The 23,036-nt window shown below is 39.8% G+C and overlaps 1 protein-coding gene across 2 annotated transcripts in view; it reads right to left on the bottom strand.

Moving 5' to 3' along the window:
* The window catches only part of mgll (monoglyceride lipase), a 35,701-nt gene extending 13,022 nt beyond the window's left edge, over positions 1-22,679 (bottom strand). The window contains exons 1-4 of one of the 2 annotated variants that reach the window (XM_017411292.3): positions 22,537-22,679; positions 20,794-20,932; positions 8,915-9,021; positions 6,168-6,304 (exon numbers count right to left, since the gene is read on the bottom strand). In XM_017411292.3, the coding sequence (XP_017266781.1) occupies positions 6,168-6,304; positions 8,915-9,021; positions 20,794-20,921 (372 nt within the window). In that variant the 5' untranslated portion in view covers positions 20,922-20,932; positions 22,537-22,679. Of the gene's footprint in view, positions 1-6,167; positions 6,305-8,914; positions 9,022-20,793; positions 21,223-22,536 lie in introns of those variants that run through there. The other variant, XM_017411291.3, reaches the window with a different exon arrangement.
* Positions 22,680-23,036: the final 357 nt, after the last annotated feature.

Consider the following 23,036-nt stretch of genomic DNA (forward strand, 5'->3'; position numbering starts at 1 on the left):
CTATATGTCAAGAGGACAAATAACACCTTTTTTGTTTAAATTGCCAACCCGCCACAGTGGCGTGTGTGTTGATCAAATTCACCCGCCACTTCAAATATTTACCTGCATTTGGCCGGTGGCGGGTGCTAATTTCTACCCCTGCATAAATTACAAGGATTTTTCCCCATTTGTCATGACTATGGACGTACAGATTTTTCAAAAACTCAGCTTCAAATTTATTTGACGTCTTGTTTTCATAAAACATTACTGCCTGATAAATTCACACATAGAAACAAATGTCTGATTTTATATTTATCCCTGAATCTCAGGTAATATCGCAATACTGCTTCATTCTGTCACTGATTGGAGTCATTTTGAGTTTTATTTTGTATTTAGTTCATTGTGTTATGCTGTTGTAATTCTGTTATAGTTCTTGTTTCTCCTGTGTTTAGTTAAGTTCTTGTGTAGTTTTGCTTCCTGTGTCGCTGTTCACCTGCCCGTAGCTCTGCAACGCTCCGGTCTGCCTGCCACGCCCACCTCACCTGTTCCTCATCATGTCCCAGCTGTAACCCAGCTCCCACTGACCCTCTGTTTCTGTAAAACCGGTCTCTTTTCATTCGTGCCTCGCTGGTTCATTCCTTTCCGCCTGCTGGTTGTCATCCATGCTTTAGTGTTTTTCAAGTCACATCCGTGCTCCTTGTCCCTCGTTCTGCCCCGCCACCTGTTACTAAGTTTTCTTGTTTTTTGCTGCCACATCAGCTTTTTCCTTTCTTTTTCTCTTTTTTTTTTGTTAAGAAGTTAGTTTTTGTTGAAATCTGAGAACGAGTCTGCATATTGGGTTCGCCTCACTCAACCCTGACACGTTCAGAATAAAGTCTTGTGGTTTCATGCACCAAAGGTCATCGTTTGAATGTGCGCAGTGATTATTTCTACCTGAGATATTTTTAATAAAGCTGTTGTGTGGTGAGAAAGAAGTACAGTAATTGTTCTCTGGTTTCTGCTGTGTATATTTCAGCTGTATATACCCACATTCAACATAATATTTATGTTGTTGTAAATGAACTATGTGTTGTATTAAAGTACTATGGATTTTACGAATTTTTGAAGGTCAGGATACATCTGAAGGGGTTGACAAGTATGATGATGGCAAAGTTAGAATTCTTTACTTTTCTTTAAAATTGTAAGACTATCTAGATAAATACTTAAAAAAACTAAAAATAGAGAAAAGAAAGAAATAAGAGAAAGAGCAACAGACTTAAATTTGATATTTGAGTTCTGGAGGATGATTCTGGAGGAACAAAAGACAAGGAGTGTCTTTCTCTCCGATGACAGACGTGGGAAGGTCTTTGTAAAGTAGGTGAGAGGTTCTGATGTTAAGTAACAGTGGGAAAGGTTCTCAGAGGTCAAGTCTAATGTAAAACAATCCATCTTTTGTTTGGCTGGGCGTGAGTTTCCACCCGGCTCCATTGTTGCGGTTAATCTACACAAACCAGGGGAAAAATGTAAAGGCTCAGCCCACGAGGCAAAAATGTGTGCTATGTGATGGCAGCTAGCAGAACAAGGTCATGCTGATATGATTGGAACCTTCTGATGTAGAGCCATGATCATTAGGACTCGAATCGATTCGCTCTGCCCGACTTTGGTCCGACTCCTCTTCTTGTGAGCCGCAAAAACACAGATCCTGAGTGGTTGAATCCATCTACCACTCGCTCCCTGGTTTTGGAAACTAATTGGCTTCGGCTTTTGTTTATCTGAGTTTTCTTTTGTCAGTTTGTGTGAATATTCATCAGCTTGGGGCCGATCGCGGGCCCACTTCGTGAAAAGAGCCTCCGCAGGAAGAAAGAACATTTCCCACTAGAAAAACTTCACTTTCTGAAGAGACAGAGCTCACAAACAGCCACTTGCTTACAAACACACACACACACACACACAGAGGTTTGCCTCCTCAGCCTTTTGTTTCCCTCCAGAGCATAAGCTCAATGTGTGAACATCAGAACCACACGGACCAAATTATAACCCAAAAGGAAAAAGAAAAATGTAGTTCGCCGCCCAACTGCCAGACTGGTTTAACATATTTGATTTGTTTTTAATAGATGTTTTTTAGAGAGTGTGATTTCTTTCCAGTGGTGTGGATTAACAGAGTGAGATGTGTGTGAACAATGAAAGCGCCAGAAGGAGGAGGATTAGGACAGTGAGGCTCTTTCAGGCTCTGGATAGCATCCGCCTAACACTTTCTGTCCCTGAACTCTGGTTTGAAGGATGAATGAGCATATTGTCCAAGTGCCCTCTGACACGGGGTGGACTTGAACTGTCCAAAAATCCCTCATGAGCTCACACACAGACATTACATGCACTACAGAGCTCCAGTACTCACATGGGATGGTCTAAATAAAGACGTTCTGTGAGTGAAATAATAGTGAAATAGTATTAAATGACACAGACTGATGTTTGAACAATTACCATATAGTTCTGACGCATCGCTAGTGGCCGAATATATTGCACATTATTCCAAGAACACTTATGCTTGGTTGGCCTATTTTAACCTGACAGTAATTATACAAGACTCTGGCAAGAAATGTTTTAATTACAATTTATTCATGATTAATTTATGTGTAGATTCTTTCATAACTTTAATGCATTCATTCAGTGGTAATAGACTAAAGATTACACAGTGACTACAAGGATTCAGGGGAACAAAGCCAATAAATCTAAATCTATTTAACTCAACTAAAGTTCTCTTTATTTCAGTTAAATAGATTCATTTTTTCTCTAGTTTTTCTCATCTATTTTTTTTACGTGTAATTATCACCAACTGAGGTGAAAGATGGGCAGTACTGTAATTTCTTAAAACTCAAATGATCTGTCAGAAAGTAGTAGCTGGATGTACAACTGATTACTTTTAAAGTCAACCTGACTGAAGATGACTGCCACGACCAATCAACCATAAGAAACACAAAAATGGCTATAACTCAGTCAGTTTTAGAGATAATGAGCTAAAATTTGGTGTGGTAGTAGCTGAGAGTCATCCTCAACACGTACTCTGAGTGGTAACAGAGAACTTTCTATGAAAAACAAGGCTAGATGAAATTATTAAATGCATTCAAAATATAGTATTTCAATGCAAAATGCTGCTTAGCTTGAAAAGATAGAGTGGGTAACACATACAGAGGGAAATTGAGGGCCAAAAAACTGAGAAAATGGGCATAAACTGTGATAAACCATTACATAAATAGCTGGAGCTTAGAAAGTAGGACAAATGAGCCTTGGCCAAAATCTCTGCTGGAGAGGAAAGAAATGAAAAACAGCAAGGAGGCCAAGCTGCAGCCATTTGTCAGCATTCCCATGAGCTTATGCAGAATGAAACAATAAATATATAAAGTGGATCAATTAGAAGAGCAGTGGTGCTACCTTTCCAGCCGTGCTACTAAAACAAATGACTGAAAAAGTTTAAATTTTGATTATTAGAATGCACGACTAAAACAGCTATTGTTTTAATCTGATCCGAAAGGAGATCTGGTCGTGCAGGTGCTGTGTGAGTGGGACATGATGTTCCCCTGTGATCTTTGTATTGTTGCTGCTCCCTGCTAACTGTATTAAAGCAGCTCATTGTGCTGTGCATCATCCAGGCCCCTTTGAGGAGAGATCCATACAAACAGAGGAGCAGAGGAACAGACTAATGGAAACAGGATGCGTTGTTACGACGCTGGGAAGCTGGGAAGCAAGGCCTGTAAAAACAGGCCATCAAAACATTGTGTTTGGGATCGGTTTCCTAAACACAGAGGCTCCGAAGAGGAAGAAAGACAATAAAAAAACTGTGAAGCTAAAAAAAAAGCACTGAAAGAGCTTCTAAAGTGTGATACAGGGAAATAATGGTATCCAAACGCAGCGAATGGAGCAGTTCAGTTGCCTGAATGTATCGTCATTTTTACAGAAACATCAGCAGACCTGCTGCCACGCTGCTCTGACAGCTCACTGAGTGCATTTGCACAGAAAGCAGATAATTCACATCCGATTACTAAAACATTTTCAGGTGCACATTAACCACCAGGTGTGTATGGAATTACCCCTCCAAAAAAATACAAAATGAAACAGGGCTCTACAGTGAAAATGGGTCTCAGCTCGAATAAATGGAGCTCCTCACTGCAGTTTAAACTTGGAAACTTTTCATTTGAACTGAAAAAATTTCTTGAACGAGAAGCAAAATGTCTTCAGCTAAAAAAATATGTCTGTTTCCATCTTGAATTCCATACAAAAACATTTACATGTTTGTTCCCATAACCTCTGGCAGTTTTAAACACAGCAATAAAGAGAATCCCAGAGTGGTGATCTGATCTATGTTCTTTAAAAGGAAAAATAAATAAGACACATTAATCAAATGGAATGTTGGTAAAAGCCTTTACAAGCTCAACTGACTGCAATAAATAAGACCTAATTTAGCAGAAAGAAGGAGATGAAGAAACTGATGTCTTAAATGGATTTTTTTGATGTAAAACTCTGTAGTTACCAAATTATTTTGAACTTAAAATGATCTGAATCACCAACACTTCTGCCTGCTGGAACATCAAAAAAAGTCACATCATATCAAAATTTAGAGATCCACAAAGAACAAAATGTGGGCTTCCTATTCATCTAACAGGGATAAATTGAGTGAAGTACAACTGACTCAACCTGTAAACAGAGAGTAATCATCCATTATGTAACTCATCACTAATGTTTTTGTTCTGTTTGTTTGCACTTACAGTTACTGGGTCATGGAGCACAACAACGAGAGGCCGTTCTGTTTGAAACGCTCTAAATCAGGCTCAAAAATGGTTCAATCACCCGCCTTAGTCACAACGTTATGTAATTATTTGATTTCATCATTCACAAACTCAAACTGAAGGCTATTCAAACTAAATTTACCTATTTTAATTTGGCCAATTTCAACTTTTTGAAAATAAAAAACACGAAAGTCAAACTAGTATTTGGAATGTCATTGATATTTTTTTTACATGTGCTTTTTTAACCTCGTTTATAAGTGTTTACATAGAAAATAATCAGACTACTTTCTGACAGGTTTTGAAGATGTTTTCGCTCTCATTCAGAAGGCTTTTTCCTGTTTTTTTACTCACTTTTAATGAGGTCCATGCTGTAGTGGAGTAATTCACACCTTGAGATTAGATGAAGTCACATACGGCATGTGCCTCGCTGACACATCCGTCCATCCATACAGGGAGTTAATGTCAACTTTGAGTTGTGTGAGAAGAATGGAAAGCATGCAGGCGGTTGGGTCAGGAACACACCTGATCTCAGTGATTCAAGGCGTGAAATGTCTGGAACTCGTCTCGAATCAGAACTGAAGGAACCCGTCAGCTGGAAGGTGAAACATCTTCACAAACTAAGAAAACTAGTCTCGCTGCTGGACATAAAAACCGTTGACAGAAAACAACCAGTTGAAGTTGAGCTAACTTAAAATTCAGACAGTTTTAGAAAAAGTTGTATTTTTTAAAGCAGCCTGTTATCTTAGTTTAGCCCTAAGATTAAAAAACGAGCTAAGATGCAAACTATTGCATGTGAATATAACAAAACCTCTAAAATCTTATGAGTTGTTGAGATGCAGATAGACTTTCTTACTGTTGGACACAGCCAGGACAGATGATAATACTATGTTATTTATGCTACCCAAAGCTAACAACTGCTATATGGTGCTTCATATTAACCATATTAAATATGAGCATTGTGCAGCTGGTAAATGACATAATGCTAAATTATATAGTAAAATCTGGAGTTATTTAGGTAAACTGAGTTTAGGGGTAAGTGAGGGTCAGTATAACGAGAAAGCACACTGGACTTTACTCAGACCCAGTTAACCTGTCGTTTGCTCTGTTGAAGGTTTGTCTGTAACCAGCAGCAGCCCCAGGTCAGGTGGGATTTGTGTCACTGGGTAAAAGGTAAGCAGCGGTTTACAGAGAAAAGCAAACTTAATAAACCTTCACTGAACTGTTGACATTTGCCCCTCGCACACAAATATCCTCCATGGCGCTCTCGTTGGGCCAAACCAAATAACAAGCCAAAAATGTCTACCTCGCTCTACTTGTCACCGTCTAACAGGGGCTTCTTTATAAATCTGCATTTCCCTCCAGGGATTAAAAAGTGTTTCTGATTCTGATTAGTCCTTTCACCGAAACAGATCGTGGACAGTGTCCTACCATGGAGTGTCCCACGATGAAGACAGGAAGGTCGGGGTGGCGGGACTTAATGAGGTCGATGTGCTGCAGGGAATCCCTGACGTAAACCTGAAACTCTTTGATGTTCATCCTCTCTCCTTCACTCTGACCATTACCAACTGGAAGAAATTGAAAAAGAAGAAGAAGAAGAAACGGGAGTTATTCACTGGGAAAAAAATACCTGGATTATAAAAAAAAATAATAATATTAATTTGTCAAAAAGAAAAAAAGCCAGAGTTTTAAACTAGAATTTCTTCTGATGAGAAATGACAGAGCTGTAGCTGTTTGGGTCAAATCTTGAAAATAAAATTAGGTCCAATCTCATTTGACATCATGGGATGTCACACAAAGAGTACAGGGTGTGTTGTGAATAAGTCCCACATCTAATTTTATCTCAATATCTTTAAAATTGACTGAATTGTAGCCATTTTTTGCATTCTCTAAGGTTGGTCGGATGTTGGCGGTTCTCTCTTGGTTAATCAGTTGGAGACAAACATCAAATGATTATTTTCTGCAGGTTTCTATAAAATCTGTCTTGTGGTTCAAGATATATTTTGGTAACAGACAGACAAGGGCAAAAACATGATCATCTGCTTTCACCTTTTGGTGACAGGTGACAAAAAAATAGACACTAAAAGAAGAAAATGTGTAAAGAACAATTAAACAGTTCAAAATCCAAAGTCTGGAATATAATCAAAAAAAAATTTAGACTGTTAATTTATATGTTTGTTAATTAGATTGATTTTTAAATAATACTGACAGATAAAAGATCCGGTCAGTGTCAGAGGGAAGAAACCTCCAGTTTGTTCAGGGTTGTAAATGAAAAAGACATAAAAGTCCTTTATTTAGAATGAAATACACAGGAGAGAAAGAAAGAAAAAAAAAAGAAAGCGATCTCAATTTGATCAAGAGCCGCCCAAGGTGGTGTGTTTGTCTGTGTGTGTGTCTGAAGTGTGTGTATTTGACAGTGACAGAAATAGATGAAAAACAAGTGTCTACAGGGTCTTGTTCCAGTTCAATAATTCCCTTTTAACAGAGTAAAGTTTCAAAAGGTGTCACTGTGCAAACAGCGCCTACGTGAGGAGACTCAGTCATTCGTTTTTTTATTCTTCTTGTCAGTTCTTTGTTGAGATTTCCAGTGCTGGAAATGCGTCCTGATTCCTACAGCTGAGACTTTATTCTTCCTGCCTCTGCTGGATTGTTCCCTTAAAGAGCAGAATAATGGACCAACATGCTGAGGTTTACCAGCAGGACTCTGATGCACGGTCACACGTCATCATACATTCCCAGAGTATTTAAGATCTTAACAGCTTAAATATTTCAGATATTTAGGCACAGTGGTTGACATGATTGCCTCACAGCGAGGGTTGGGTTTGGATACAAGCTGTATGGTTTCTGCGTTTTCTCTCTGTGCATACTTGGGGTTTTTCTCGGGGATCTCAGTTTTCTTCTGTTAACAAGTAACTGCCCTGGAAAGAACAAAGTGTGTTTGGAAACATCTTCTTATAACATGACTGTGTCTTCTGCCACACCAACTGGACTGATGTGGCTCCATGCGATGGGATACTTTTTTGGGGGGGCTTTTTTAGTTTCCACCTCAAAGAGTAAATCCCTCGCTAAAAACGTACCCATATTTGGTCATTTCTCCAGCAAACAAAACAAACAGTAAGTACAGAACCATCCGTCTTGTTGGTCCAGTCTGTTCATTAGAAGAAGTGCTTAAACCGATTATAGCAGAACTGAATGTGGAGTAGGAACAGGAGAGGGAAGTGTGTTGCTGCACACACAGTCCATATGTAACAGGCACAAGAACTGCAGATTGTTTGCAGCAAGTTTTCAGGTTTTCCTTCAAAAACTAGTTGAAAATAAAAAAATAATAGAATTTAAAAGTTTTAGTTTGCTTGCCTGCAGCCTTTGGCTAAAGCAGACTCTGGGTTCAAATCAGGATTTTGTGCTACTTTGTTATTGTGATTTTTAGCATTATGTTCGCTGGAAGCATGTTTTCTTGTTTGCACCATTTTCACAAAGGCTTTCTCCTGTTATGGGCACAACATCCAGGCCTTTTGGTACATGTATAAACACAAACAGAGAACATGACTTTGCGCCCATCCCTTCACTGAACCCAGCAGTAAATAAGCAGAACAAAAAAGCTTAACAATCAAACTGATTTTATTTGTTTGGGCCAATTTCACAAATTAAAAATGTGCCGCTTAAACAAAATTTAAGATGATTTTAGTTTAAAACTCTGGCATAAAAGGCATGAAAGCATGCAGACAGTGTAACTTGACTAAATGGCTTAAAAAGAAAACTTTTACTTTGAAATCTTGTTGACACACTGTGGGAAATAAAAGCAATATGAATAAATCTTGACTTGATGCCCCTTTGGCTGCTAACAACGAAGCAGAAATCTAAAACACAAGACGTGACTGGTCTGTGTCTTGATGGTCCACAAACCAGTTCCACCAGTTCTACTATCATACAGACTATTTTGCTGTAAAATTCCAAAAGCAGTAAGTTTCAGTAGCAAAACGATCCAGTTTATCAACTACACAGGCAGATGTGCTGCTACAGAAGGAATCTACATGATGTTTCTAACAGTAGGGCTGATGGAGCCAATCAGAGGCTGTGTTTGCGTGTGTGGACCACCGATAAACACGAGGAACACTATCAGTGCAGGTGTAAATGTATGCATGGGCTTCCAATCCTGTGATGCTTTGTTGTTCACTCACCGTGATCATGGGCAAACACCAGCAGAGACAGTTCCTTCAGTCTCTGTGCCATCTCATTGTATGGACCACTGTGCTCCCCGGCTCCATGAGCAATAAACACCAGAGCCCTGAGACGAGAAGAGAGAAGAAAATATTAAATTTTTACAGAAAAAAGACCAACAAATGACTCCTTTTCCTCTTTTTTTTATCTGTCATGAGCAGATACAAACAAACATAGAGTTTACAAACTGCATGAGAGGGCCATGCTTCCTTGATTTACCAATAAAAGCCCAAAAACAGGAAATGGTTTTGCTTGGACATTATCTTGCAATTTTATATTCAAAGGCAGTGGTGTAAAATGAATTTGTGACATTGAATATTAAGTATATTTTATTTATTTGTGCATTATTATGTGCTTAACTGTGAGGGGGTTTTTTTGTATAAAAAACAGATACTGACAAACAGGATGATGAAAAAACTCATGAGCAATAGCAGAGAAAGGCAAGCTGAGAGTGAGGCAGACTGTGTGTTCAGAGATAACAGCTATCATCCATCTGTCCATCTGCCTGCCTCTACACACCCCTGCCTTCCCCAATCAAAACAGACACTGGGAACGCCAGCAAAAAATTATATAACCCAAAAAAATACAGTGAAAACAGTTCATTTTCCTGCTAAAAGTCTGAAGCATTTAAATCTCTGATCTGAAATGATGAAACACTGAGAGGTTTTAAAAATGAGGATTGTATCTTTTCAGTAAAGCTGTCTCAGTTGCTCAGTTTTCTTGTGAATTATTATAAAAATCGTTCTGAAATGTCCCAAACACTGTGCAGCCAGCACTGAAATAGAGAAATGCTTGAGTGGCCACTGATGGTGAAACATGAGATTCTTGGCAGCCATCTTGCTAGGTGCTACACCTGTCATTGTTTATTGTTTACATGTCAAAGTTGTTTCCTGTATGCTACCATCAGTCCAAAAATGCATAAAAACAGCCTTATTTTACCCAAATAAACATATAACTTGTATATTGTGAAAGAAGGTGTATTCTGTCGTGAGGCTCCCACCAAACCCTGGCAAGGACTGGCAGCACTACCACAGCCTATGCACTAATTTACTATTGTTTATCATATATTTTACTCATAAAATAGGTAAATCATGTTTGGAGACTAATGGCCATTATTTAAGAAAATATGCTACTAATATTAATGATATATTTTTATTTAGCTGGTATATGCCGACCCTCAGTATCCAGTATTCAGACTAGAGTAGAAAGAGCGACAACCCGTGGGATAATAATTCAGTGTGTCAGACAAGTGTTAATCGCAGTAACCAAGGATTTCATGTAGTACTTCCAAGAAAGCGGCACAAAATCTTACTTTGTTAGCATAGACTGTGGCACAGTTGGCTATTCCAGCAATAATGATAACAATCATACATTTTGTTTATGAACCCTTTTCAGGACAGTCAAAAACTAGCAACGTATAAAAATCAGCAAATTTAGTTAAAACAAGCAGATTAAAAATATCTAAATGAAGTGAAGCTAAACAATATCTGAAAGTTTACATTGTTCAAAGGCAACGATGAGTTTTGATGAACTTTGGCTGGGAAGAAGGTTAAAATCCAAAAGTTCAAAATGGAGCATCACTATAGATTTTTAAGAACTGGAGTGACCATTGGGAGAAATATTTAAATTTGCTTGGGAACATTTAGATTTAGTTTACACAACGCACATTATGTCACAATATAAAGATTTGACAGATTTTACTTAGAGGCTCTGCTTTTCATGAGTAGTGCAAAAACCTTTGCTAAATAAAGCAATAATTGAGTAAAATAAAATAAAAAGAAGGATAATCTATGGTGCTAAATATATTTGAGTTTAGTTATATTTTAATCAGGGTTCTAAGAATCAGGGATCATCCTGTCTAATAGTCTCTGCCAGTCATCTTTCATTTCTTTGCAATCTTTGAATGTTTTGTTTCTATCTGTGCATGGTAATGAGGGGAACTGCAGTGAAATGCCTGAGTGTTTTTTCACTGAGGAGCATCAGTGACGCTGAGAGAGAAGCCTGCAGGAGCTTCAATAAGCAGCAGCAACGGCAGACAATTAGCCCAAATGCATTCAGCGACAGAGGAAGAAGGGAACAAAGTGAAACAGGGAGAACGTCAGTGAACGTGTGAGGGGTGGCGAGGAAGAGTAGAACAGAGGTAGCTGTTCATCAGGCTTTATTAGCACATTTCACTCACAGCTCTTTCCCTCCTTTTGACGAAGCCATCGCTCGGGGCTAAGACATCCTCTGCACTCAGAATGAGTGTCTTTGTGAAAGCAAAAAATATTCCGCAGTGGGGGTAATTTAGATTTGCTGTCAAGGCAACTATACAGTGAACATGCAGCATTCCTCATTTATTATTTCCTGCCTTTCTTTCGAAGATTTTCCGTCCATCACTTCCCCAAATATTATTTTTTTTTATTGGTTTGCCAGATGAGCTCACTTCTTGTTCCTCTTCACTAGCTTTATTTTTACTACTGCTCATGTTTGGGAGGTCATAAAAGAAAAATAATCAAAATAAAGCAACGTTCACGTCTTGTAGGACATGCAAATACTGTGTTTTACAAGTCTGGAGCGTCTGAAGACCCTCCAACTGAGTCTCAGCAAACACTGTAGACAAGTGACACGATTCAGGCATCATCAGTATGTTGGCTCAGCTGTGTAAAGCCAGCCCACTTCTTCCACTTTACTAAGTCTGGTAAGGCTCGAAAGGCATTTGTTTGCAGCAAGTATTGTTTGCACAGGCTGAGATATTTTGACCTTATACTGGTTGACGAGTACAAAACTGTTATGGTCTTCCTTCAGATCAAGAAGGCTACTGACAGTTGTACGATGCTTATTTTCTTTTAAATGTATAAAAAAAACTTGGTTTAAGCTACAATTAAGCCTCCAAAATGTCTCCTGTAACCCGGGGGACAAAAGTTCATGTTACCATTAATGCTTGTTTGCACTAAAGTCCACTCAGTGGTGCATTATAGCCTGATAGAGTTAGTTTTCTGTTTTATTTATTTGTCTACAAGTCTTTTGCAGTCCAACTACTTCTGCACAGTTTGTGTTATTGTAGCCATATATCAAATTGTTTAGCTCATTTTGAAGATTGGTAATATAACTTCTGTTGTTTTTTTGTATCTTTTATACTTTATACAATCCTTTCCCTATAGAAATACACCGATATCTCTTCAATACGTTCAAAAACGTTGTTTTCTTTGAAGCTTTCTTCAGAATACTTCCTCTGTTTTTGTCGTCAAATGGTACTTTTAGCTTTTAGCTAGTCTTTCGATACTTTTAGCTAACCTTTTGCTCCTTTAACCATACGTTTTAGCACTTTTAGCTTGTGTTCTGCTTGTTTCAGTTCTAACAATGCAGTTTCAGCTTCTTCAGCATATTTATACTGTTTTCACAGCAACGGTAGCTTCTCGAGTTTTTCCTCTAGAAATGTACTAATTAGGTAAAGATGAAAAAAAAGAGAGGTTTTTCTGTTCTTATTTCTCGTCTGCCATGGGAACCGGAGACTCGCTTGTGTCGCACAGTTTTTCGGCTCCGGAACAACATGGCCAATAACCAGCCTTATTAAATCACCCTGAGAGAGACAGTTTATGCCTCCCACTGCCTTTACACAGAGCTACTCCAAACAACTAGAGGGCCGAAACAAAGCCAAGATCCTAATCCCCCTTATGCAATGCTGGAGGGGTACAAAACTATAGAATCTCAACCCCTCACTGGTCCTCAAACTCTCCAACTTCGGCTGTGAATTTCGCATGGAAGAGGAACTAAACCCAAAATGAGAATATTTTTGCAGCGTTTCCATTTTTTTATCAATCTATCTGTTTTCTTTTTCCTGCCTTTTCATTTCCAGGAGCTGGCGCCTATCTCCAGCCCACAGTTTATCTCTCATTGCTATTCTCAACATCGTTTATCATGTTCAAGATCACCTGAATTCCTCTTATATACTTTATTACTTGTTACTTCTGCTTTTTCCCAAACAGGGCAGCGATAAATCAACACATAAAGGCTAAGGGAGGAAATAAAATCGAACCAACGTTTCAAGCAGTTAAGATTTTAGCAACAAATGAAAGATCTATGTGTACAATCCAAAGAGGAAAAGAAATAGTGAAAACATACGCTGGGGCAAATCGATTCTGTACTGCTAATGTTTTTCTTAATGTCACTAATCTGAAATACAGCAGGAAAGACTGAAACATAAGTGAGGTTTTCTTTATTCGATACGTTTTTGTTCTATTTGAATCACAGTCTGAGCTCCTGAGTGACGGGAAGGTTTGATGCACCTGGAGCAGAATGAAAAGGATGTGACGGAGAAGAACAATAAGAACGAGACAGACATTGACAAGTAGAAACTGAGTGTGACAAACCAGCATGGTTGAAACGATGCTAGAAACGAGGGAGTTCATATGAAGTGTGTGTGCGTGTGTCAAAGTGTGCTGAGCAGAAAGAAAGAGGAAATTGCTGTGATGGATAGAAATTCAAGGAGACAAGCTGCCACAGTAAAGTTTACACCAGTGAAGCAGAAAGGTGAACCTGAAACACTAAAGATAATCCTCTGCACAGTGAAACATTTCCCATTTTATTTTACGAGCAAGTCAAAAACACAAATTGAATTTAATTCCTAGTGACAAAGTGCAGAGCTTAATACAGTTTGGGGTATTAGAATCATTGGTCAATAAATATAAACCTAATCAGAACTATTAAAGTTTAGTAGAAACAATGATGATTTAAGTTATGAGCTGCGAAGAGCTTCAGTCAGAAGTATTTTTTTTTGTGGTAAGGATGTTGAATTTGACCTCAAGCTAGATGGAACAGTGAGCGCCTGTGAGTGTCTGCTATGAAACTGTACTGTGACAAGATGTCAATGCCTGTCAGAAAAAAAGGGCAGATTTATGGACACACTGATGTCAAGAGAAGCAGCATGCTCTGTGAACAGCTTGGAGCAACTACCAATAATAAAACAACAAACTTTAAACAGACATTGTGCAGATGGGAGATAAAAAACAAAACAAAAACATGCATACTTAAGCATGCTAAAGCTAACATTATTTCATGACCAAGTGGTGCATTTCGAATGGAGAGAGTTGAGTCTGCGATGGTGTATATTCTGAGTTCAAATCCTATTATTTTTTTCATTTCAAACAGATGCTTCATTTTATCTAGGTGTGAAATTCCGAAACTCCATTAAAACACAATATCCTGTAAATCAACCTAAACTAACTGTGATCCATCCATCCATCCATCCATCCATCAATCCATCCATCCATCCATCCATCCATCCATCCATCCATCCATCCATCCATCCATCCATTTAATTTATGTTGCTTCTGGTCATGTCAGAGGGGTCCAAGATGGAAACCCAGACGTCACTCCTCCCAGAGGCACTCTCTAGCTCCTCCTGTGGGATCCCAGGCCATTCTCAGGCTAGAGAGGATACATAATCCCTCCAGTGAGTTTTGGATCTGCTCCGGGGTCTCCTCCCAGTGGGACGTGCCTGGAAAATCTCCAAACTGAGGCGCCCAGAATGCATTCTAATCAGATTCTCGAACGACCTCAGCTGACTCCTTTCACTGCGAAGAAGCAGTTGCTCGACTCCGAGCATCACTCTGCGGAGGAAGCTCATTTCAGCCCATCGTACCTGGGATCTTGCTCTTTTAGTCTTTTTTGTCAAAAATACAATTGAACTGAACTGTCTTTGTAAAGTATCCTCCACAGACACAGTGAAATTAAAAATCCTGACAATAAAGAGACACAAACACGAGAGGAAAGTCGACCAGCTGTGCAGATGCTTCTAAAGCTCCAGGTGTGTGTGTGTGTGGATGGTGTACGAGTGTCCATGCTAGCCCAAATTAGACATCAGCTCAAAGCTTGTTAATCATTGCAGAAATCTCTGCGCTCCATTTGATTACCTTTCACCTGCTTCCAGTGAAAGGACCTCACAGGAGCTCAACAACCTTTGACCTGCTTCTTTAAGCTTTAAATGAAAACGATAATATGTAGTGTTTTTAAAGCTTTAATCTCTCTTCCAGATGTACCGCTTTTATTAAGAAAATCCAAAAATAAATTTTAACCTTTAAAATCCAGCATCGGAGGAGTTTGACTTTCCCTCATTCGTCTAAACAGTGAGGTTCAAGTTCATTTAATTGTCTTTCCAAGTTTTTCACAATATAGTTGGATAAAATTCCCTTTCTCATGTTCAGAGCAGCTCCTGCTCAAAAACCAAGTGAATGTAATTGAGAACTTTTACTTTTTTCCTAAACAGAAGCAGCAACTACATCTTCAAGTGTGTCTTTCACCTGTCAGTAACCATTTTATGTTCTTCCTGGGTAAGTCTGTGTCAATAATCGTGTCCAAAAGAATAAGCTGCTTTCCTGTTTGACGAGTACTGTTGTTCAGTTGAGACAGTCACACATGGCCGCAGATTCAAGATCCTGTTTCCAGTTTTTCCACATGAAACAGGCACAAACAAGATGCGATTACGAACGTTAATATCACAATATCACATTCATGGCATGCAGATGCTTTAGTCTTGTTGTTCACTGCAACGTTTTACACTGAAAAAGATACTTATCCCTAAGGGGAAATAAAAAAAGTTGACTGAGATGGTTTGAATCTTTAACCTGGCATTCATCTCTGCTGCTCTCTGAAGCACATATTCATTAGATACATTCAGATTAAAGTCACCAACACTGAAAAAAAAACACTGTCTACAAGGCTTCAAATTTACAAAAAAAATGTTTTGAATATTTGGATTCCTGGAAAATTAAACAAACTCAGAATAAGAACTACTTCCTCTTGTGTTAAGTAATTATTTGCCTGCTGGCTGCAAATGTTTTACCCAGTTCATCTTTTGTTTAAACACATATTTTAATGTTTTGCTCTTGCAATAAACATCACCAACATCATCAGCATCTCCAGCTGGTTGACACAAAGGTCACACTAAACATCCAGGGCGGTTTCTTCCCTTACACTCAGTGTGGGGTTTTAATTTAACCTGAACGCTTCCTTTCTGCCTTTTTATTCAACAAATCTACTCAGTGTAATAGCATCATAAACTGTGTGACCCACAGCGAGTTGAAATATTAGCAGTAAACACAAGATCAGGGTTAAAACACTGAAAGCGTCATCATAATGGGAACAAAAAAGGACTTTGCTTAGAGGATCCAGTATAAAATATTAACAACGATGTTAGTTTTGCCTCTAAGTTTAGAATCTGGTGGGTAGCTAAGAAGTTGTAACAACTACATATCTGTCAGGCAAAGAGTCACCCCGATATCTGAATAAGAAGTAAGGTTTGCAATTTTCTGCCCATCACTAAAAGACGAAGGCAGACCATAAAGTGAGATAAAAACAAATATTGCAACAATTCTACAGATACTGGCCTCAAATTTGATGTGGTAGACAAAAAGACTGATCCTCAACACATATTCCGAAAACAGATTACACAAAATTAACATTTCACCATTAATTATTTAGAGCCAACTCTGTCTGTTAGCAAAGTATCTCATGATGTATTTCAGTGAATTTTTCAGGGAAATCATCATCGGATGTAACAGCCGCAACTGATTAACTTTTGGAGCCAAAACAAGTCAAGATGGTCACCACAGCCAGCAGACCTTAGGAAACACAACAACAATGACTATAATCAAGTTTGTCTTAAAGATCTTGGGCTAAAATTTGGTGTGGTTGTAGATTAGAGCCATTCACCACACATACTTTAAGGGGTACTCATTGCACAAGATTTCTGCTTTTAATCTCATCATTAACTGTTGGAATCAGCCCAGTTTGTCTGTTAGCTCAATTTGATGAGGTAGTAGCTCAGAGTCAGTCCCAACACACACTCTGACTGATATATCTCGCAATATTGCATGAGACTGCTCATAATGTACTAATACTACTACTGATAGTAATGTTCTGTAACATTGTTCTTAGAGCTGTGGTTGCTGTTCCGTGATGTTTCAAAACATTAAATCCAATCACTAAACTTGCTGCTGTTCAGGCTGATAAGAGCAAAAACGCAACAAATGAAGCTCGACTTTGTTCTGAAAAACCTGCAGAATGGAGTTAATGCTGTTTGGATCATCCTACAATGAACTCTTACAATTTAAAAATAGTTCTTCTTTGACAACATTATTTTACAGTTACAAACATGTGATGCTACACCTGCCAGGTTAGGCTGTGATTTCAAACCTTTAGATGTGTTTTGTCACCTTTAGACTCCCTGTTTTGCCACTTCATGTTATAAAAATGATGTGACTAAGTCAGTGTTTGATAGCTGTGAGTCTGTGGATCTTACAGGCTACAGAAAGCCCTCAGAGGCCATATGTGATAATATCAAAGTTTAAGCTGTTTGACAAAAAATGGGGCTGGGAGTTACTTTGGTTTTGCTTTAAGAGATTTTACATGACACTGATGTCATATGTCAGGTTTTTTTTTTTTTTATCCAAAGTGACAAGAGAGCACATAATAAGAACATCAGAGGTAATGAGAGACTGAGCATCTTGCACAAGGACACTTTGTCACAAGGCAGAAATAAACCCCTAATTTTTCCACTAAGACAATCACACTAATTATCTATTCATCATGTTCTGTTCAGACAAACCAAAATTATCTCTGAACAAGGATTACACTCAGATAAAAGTACAAACAACAAACACATTAGCTGTACGAGATCGGCTTTAATGGTGCACAGAAGTAGCCTGCATCAGTTTGGAGCAGCTACTGGTTTCTGCCTTATAAAACTCATTATAAACCTATTTTACCCAAATTACAAGAGCTGCTAGCTCAGCGAAAAGACTCTTAATGAGTCTGAGGTTCTGTGAGGAATGTAACCATGCTGTTGAAGTTTAAATGCAGCTTGTGTAGCCTTCTCACTTTGCTATCAACACACACACAAAGTTAAACCTTTCCAGTCTGCACACAAACCCATAATCAGCTAATCTGCTTTTAGCTGCTGAAGTGCACAAAGTTATAGTAAAACTATAGTAAAACACAGGCAATTTAGGCCATATACACACCATAATACAGATTACGGGAACTCTTGAATCAGTTTCTGCTGTGCCTGTTTGTAGTTTCAGCATGCTTGACCTCCAGAGAGAAATCTCTTATATAAGCCATCCAAAGCTGCAGCTCTGAAACAGTTCCGACTCGGGGGACTCTGCAGATATTTTAATCCTGCTGTGATTCAGCGTTTTACTTCAAAACAGTAGAAGAAAACACGGAGGCTGAGAAAGTGTGCCGACAGCGCCAGTTCTAAACAAATAAACAGGCAAGACGGCAGAATGTTTTTAGTTGATGAAAGAACTTGAGAATAAAGAGAACAAGGGCTCCTGACTTCGCTGGGACTTCAGATAGCAGGGGCATTGTGGGTAATTAAAAAGAAAAAATCCTATGTTTGTGTCGATAGCCGTGCTCACACAAAAATACCTCAGTGTTTGCAGCTCACACACACACACACACACACACACACACACAGATGCTGTAAATAAAAAAGGGCAAAGGATTCAACATTCAAAGCACTGAATCAGTTTGATTACAAATAATAATGGTTACTTTCTGTAAGTTCAATTAAAATCTGATCACTGGTTTCTAAGATATTTTGATCTTTGCTTTTCGGTGGTGGGCAATACCACACACGGTACATGAACGCATGCTGCTGCAAACTAAGTTTCAGGGTGTATGTGGTGCAGAAACTCATCAGAAACAGAGAATCAATGAACACCACGAGCCCTGCATGTTGTGAGTGATCTGTGCTCTCTGGTTTCTGTCCCATCACTGCGTTCCCAGCGAGCGTCACGTCTGGGTTTGGTTCTGTTCTGTGTTTTATCCACTGCCACACAAACATGTGTGGCGAGGGCGGGGAGGACTTTAAACTATGAAAACACACACACGACACGGGCCTCCAACAGCACGGCTCCAAACCAGTCTGAATGGTTTGTGTAGTCGATCGACTTGCTTGATGTCATTTGCTAAGAATGCAGTGATGTCGTCCCTTTAACAAGTCAGGACGAGTCAGGATTTGATACAGCTGAATACAATGCTTTTAATTTGAGTGGTAAATGTAACTACTAATTAAAAAATACAAATTTTAGTGCAGAAGGAAGCAAATAATCTGAACTAAACCCTCCTGGCTTACTCCCAGTTCCCCCGGTTACCCTGCAGGTTACCTGCCTGCAGTACGGTTCGCTCTCCCACCTGTTCCCTGTGTGATCCTCATGCTTACACCGCTTTGTATGTAGTTTGCTTCCCTGTCAGTTTTTTTTATTTTGTAATTAAAGTAATTTCTTCTTTGTGAAACCAGTCTGTATCTTTGACTCTTATCTGACCCAGATCCCGACAGTTACAGCTATTTTTTTGTCAGTCAGCTGTTGTGGTCGTCTTTAACCGGCAGAAGTTGTAGATGTACAGCCAGTATTTTAATTAAATATTTTGAGACTGTCATTAAGTCTGTTCAGTGGTTCATCAGGTATTTTTCTAACATGGCAGACAAACAAACACACACACACAGGCAGGACAGGACAACATGATTGCTTTTTCACCTTTGAGTCTGTTGAAAACATTTATGATATGAAACTATTAGTTTTTGTAGTTTAAAAGTAAAAAACATTGACACAAAAATAATAATGACTGGTGTATTAACTACAATTTTTAAATTGAGCTGAATATGGAGACCTCATTGTTTTTTTAAATGGGGTCATGACCCAATATCAGTCAAAGATGCTTATGGTCGTTATTAAAACGAGAGGATTAACCTAATTAGTGTTTTTATTCAGCAGAGACAACACAATAGAACTGAATAATGCTTTTTTATTTATATACTTCAAACAGCAAAGTTCCCAACAACAAGTGTAACTTAATGCCTCGTAATAAAACAGGATTTACTCTGTAATCATCCCAGTTGGCTCTATTTTTGCCCTTATGCTATTTTTAGATTTCAGCTGGCATTTTGCTACTCTTAGCTCTAGCTAGCGTTTTGCTACTTTTAGCTTCAGACTAGTGTTTTGCTACTTTTAGCTAGCATTTACCACTACTACCTTTTAACCAGCATTTTGCTTCTTTTAAGTTTTTTGCTAGCTTTTAGCTACTTTTAGCTAGTGTTTTGTAACTTTTAACTTTCAGCTAGCTTTTTACTACGTTTACATTCTAGCTACCGTTTGGCTACTTTGCCTTTTAACTAGCATTTTGGCTAATTTGATGTATCATTTTGGTGCTTTTAGCTTTCAGGTAGCTTTTTACTATGTTTACATTCTAGCTGCCTTTTAGCTAGCATTTTAGCTAATTCCATGTAGCATTTTGGTACTTTTTAGCTGTGAGCTTGCATTTTGCTATTTTTAGCTTTTCGCTAGTGTTTGTCTAGTTTGACGTTTTTGCTGCCATCTTGCTTTTTTTAGCCTTTGCATGGCTTTTTTTTTTCTTTTAGCTTTTGGTTGGTGTTTTGCTTATTTTAGCTTTCAGCTTTTTCATTCAGTACTCAGCACTGACGCTTTATTTTCATATAAACTGTAAATTCTCTCGTTCATTTTGATTTTTTTTTTGTTTGTTTCCTGTGTTGGTTGGAGACTTCTTCAGCAGTCAGTCAGACTCACAGATGTTTGGTCTTTATTAAAGAGAGCTGAGCTCAGAGGAGAAGCGCTTGGGGTTTACACCCACAGAAACACCCGCAATTATCGAGCAAGCCTTCAGTGAGGCGTCAGCTGAATGCCCATCTGCTGAAGTTCGAGTCATGTGACTGCACGGCTGAAGGAAGCCATGTGGTCAGAATTACTTGCAACATCCCAGGATCACATCACACAGCCTTTTAGAAACAAGTGCAAGCAGTCACAAAATGGCTCGTTTCTCTCCGCTCCGCACTGACCTTGGCGGGCCTGCCGGCTCCCAGTAGCGGCAGAACAGGTGCTGTCCGTCGGCGTTGACGATGTGCGGCAGCTCGGTGTAGGGGACTCCCTGCGGGCTCCGCCGCGGGCCAGCTCCCGGCTCGGGCATGGAGGGGTCGTCTGGAACAGAGAGCAGCGATGACAGCACATCGTAGCCGTAGAGGTAGCAACTGACGGCGGCGACGAGCAGGCAGGCGGCGGTGCTCGCGGCGTTCATCCTCCGTCTTTGATAATGTTGTCTGTCAGAGCGCGCTTCGGGGACGGTGATGGTGACGGCGCATTTGAAGGTTCGTCCTGGTCTAATTCGGCGCCGCGCGCGCACAGGCGGCACGCACGCACAACACATCCAGGGGCGCGCGCAGGAGCGGAGCTGTCAGAGCGCTGTTACGTCATGAGACCATATGCTCCGCTCTCTCTGCTTTAACTCCTTTTCCTGCTCACTTCAGTTAAGGCTTAGAGTAAAACCGAAACAATAACAATAAAACGCACTGTTCTCAGTTCAGTCTGCGCATATTGCTGCATTACAGCCACTGTTGCAAAGGGGCTGCAATGCAAACACATATGCAAACACACAGGTACCTTCTGCATGCAAAAACTGAGCTGGGTTACTGACACATAAAAAGATAATGTCAAGTTCACTTCCGTTTTCCTCTCTGCATTTCACTTTTTTGTCTTCTTTAAACACAACTCCTCCCTTCCCGGTCCGGATGAGCTTCCCTCTGTCTTCAGGTGGATCCACAGTATCCATATCTAGGCCAAGTAGCTTTAAATTCCACATACATCATTAGTTACAGTGCGGAGAAACGGCGAGTGCGCACCTGGCACACTCCCGGCTGGGGGTGTGTGGGGGGGAGAGCTCCATAATAAAGCTATTTCCTGAGGTGAGCAGGTGTCGTCTTTCACGTTTAGTCACCTGACAGCAGAAAGATCGGCATTTTCTCTCCCAATAAGCCAGAGGTCACAGCCAATAATAGCCTGTCATTATTCAATTAAAGCAGCGAAATTGGTATAATTATAAAGAAAAATGGGGTTGTTATAGATGCATCAAACATCCGCACATGTATTTTTGAAGCTACCCCATTCTAAGAATTTATGCCAGTCAGTAATATTTGGACAAGCCCATCATCAAAAAACACAAAAACGAGTGCATTTAAATTTGGATTGATTTTTACGCTCAACAGCAAGCTGATGCAGAGAAATCTGTCTGCGCGCTTAAAGGACAGAGTGGAAGACGGTAAATCACGCGCATCGACATGTGGATGTATTACTATAAACCTCTGTGTGAGAGGATCCTTCCTTACTGGGGGGGGGGTGGAAAGGCTCTCCTGCTATGTGCGCGTAAAAATCTCGCTTTTCTTTGCGCCGCAGTCGAGCCAAGCGCGAGCAGCCTCCTCATAACTGGACAGCTCGGTGATGGGTTTCGCCTGAGAAGCTGCAGCAACTGCACCGTAGCCACTTGAATCGAACGATTTCCCCCTGCCTGGATGCTGACATTCCTGACAGACCCTCAGCAGCTCTGAGGGTTGGGTGATTTTGGATGAACGAAGCCAGAGAAGATGCGCGAACGTCTCCAAGTCTTGCTGCTAAGAGCCGGAGGATTTTCAACGCTGGTGATGGAGACCGGACCGTCTGGCGTCCACATGGTCCCGCAGACGGACCCCGGGTCTCCTAATTAAGTGTGAACTATTAGAAGATCATGAAAAGGATTATGAAGATCAACCAACCTGCGCAGGAGCGTCTGCAGCGAACTTTCAGCTCCAGTCAGGCTCGCCGCTCGCCTTCCGTCAACACAAGAATGCAGCCAGCGACGTTTGGGGAGAAACTAAATAAGTGCTCACACACACACACACACACACCCCTTCTTGCCCCCCCTCTCTCTCTCACTCGGTTGTTTCTCTCTCATACACACATTTTCCCCAGAAAGGCGGAGATGCAGCTCGTATCCCTCCCTCAGTTTAGCCTCATTTACAGTTAAAAAAAAGAACAAAAGCAGTCAGCTGGAGCTCACATGGTTCTCATTTCTGCATCCCAGTCCTGCCAAATGTATTTATTAATAATAGCTCAAACCGATTTTCTTTACATCATTTGCTTTCAAATTTGCACCTGATAAGAGAGGGAGCTTCTTAGGATTCTTAGGATGCAGACTAACTTGAGGACTGGGACAAAAAGGATTTAAATCTAAAAAAAAAAAAAAAGCTGATTGGGGCAGCAGGAAAACAAAAAG

This window comes from Kryptolebias marmoratus, linkage group LG8 (genome assembly GCF_001649575.2).
Source record: "Kryptolebias marmoratus isolate JLee-2015 linkage group LG8, ASM164957v2, whole genome shotgun sequence".
Taxonomy (NCBI): domain Eukaryota; kingdom Metazoa; phylum Chordata; class Actinopteri; order Cyprinodontiformes; family Rivulidae; genus Kryptolebias; species Kryptolebias marmoratus.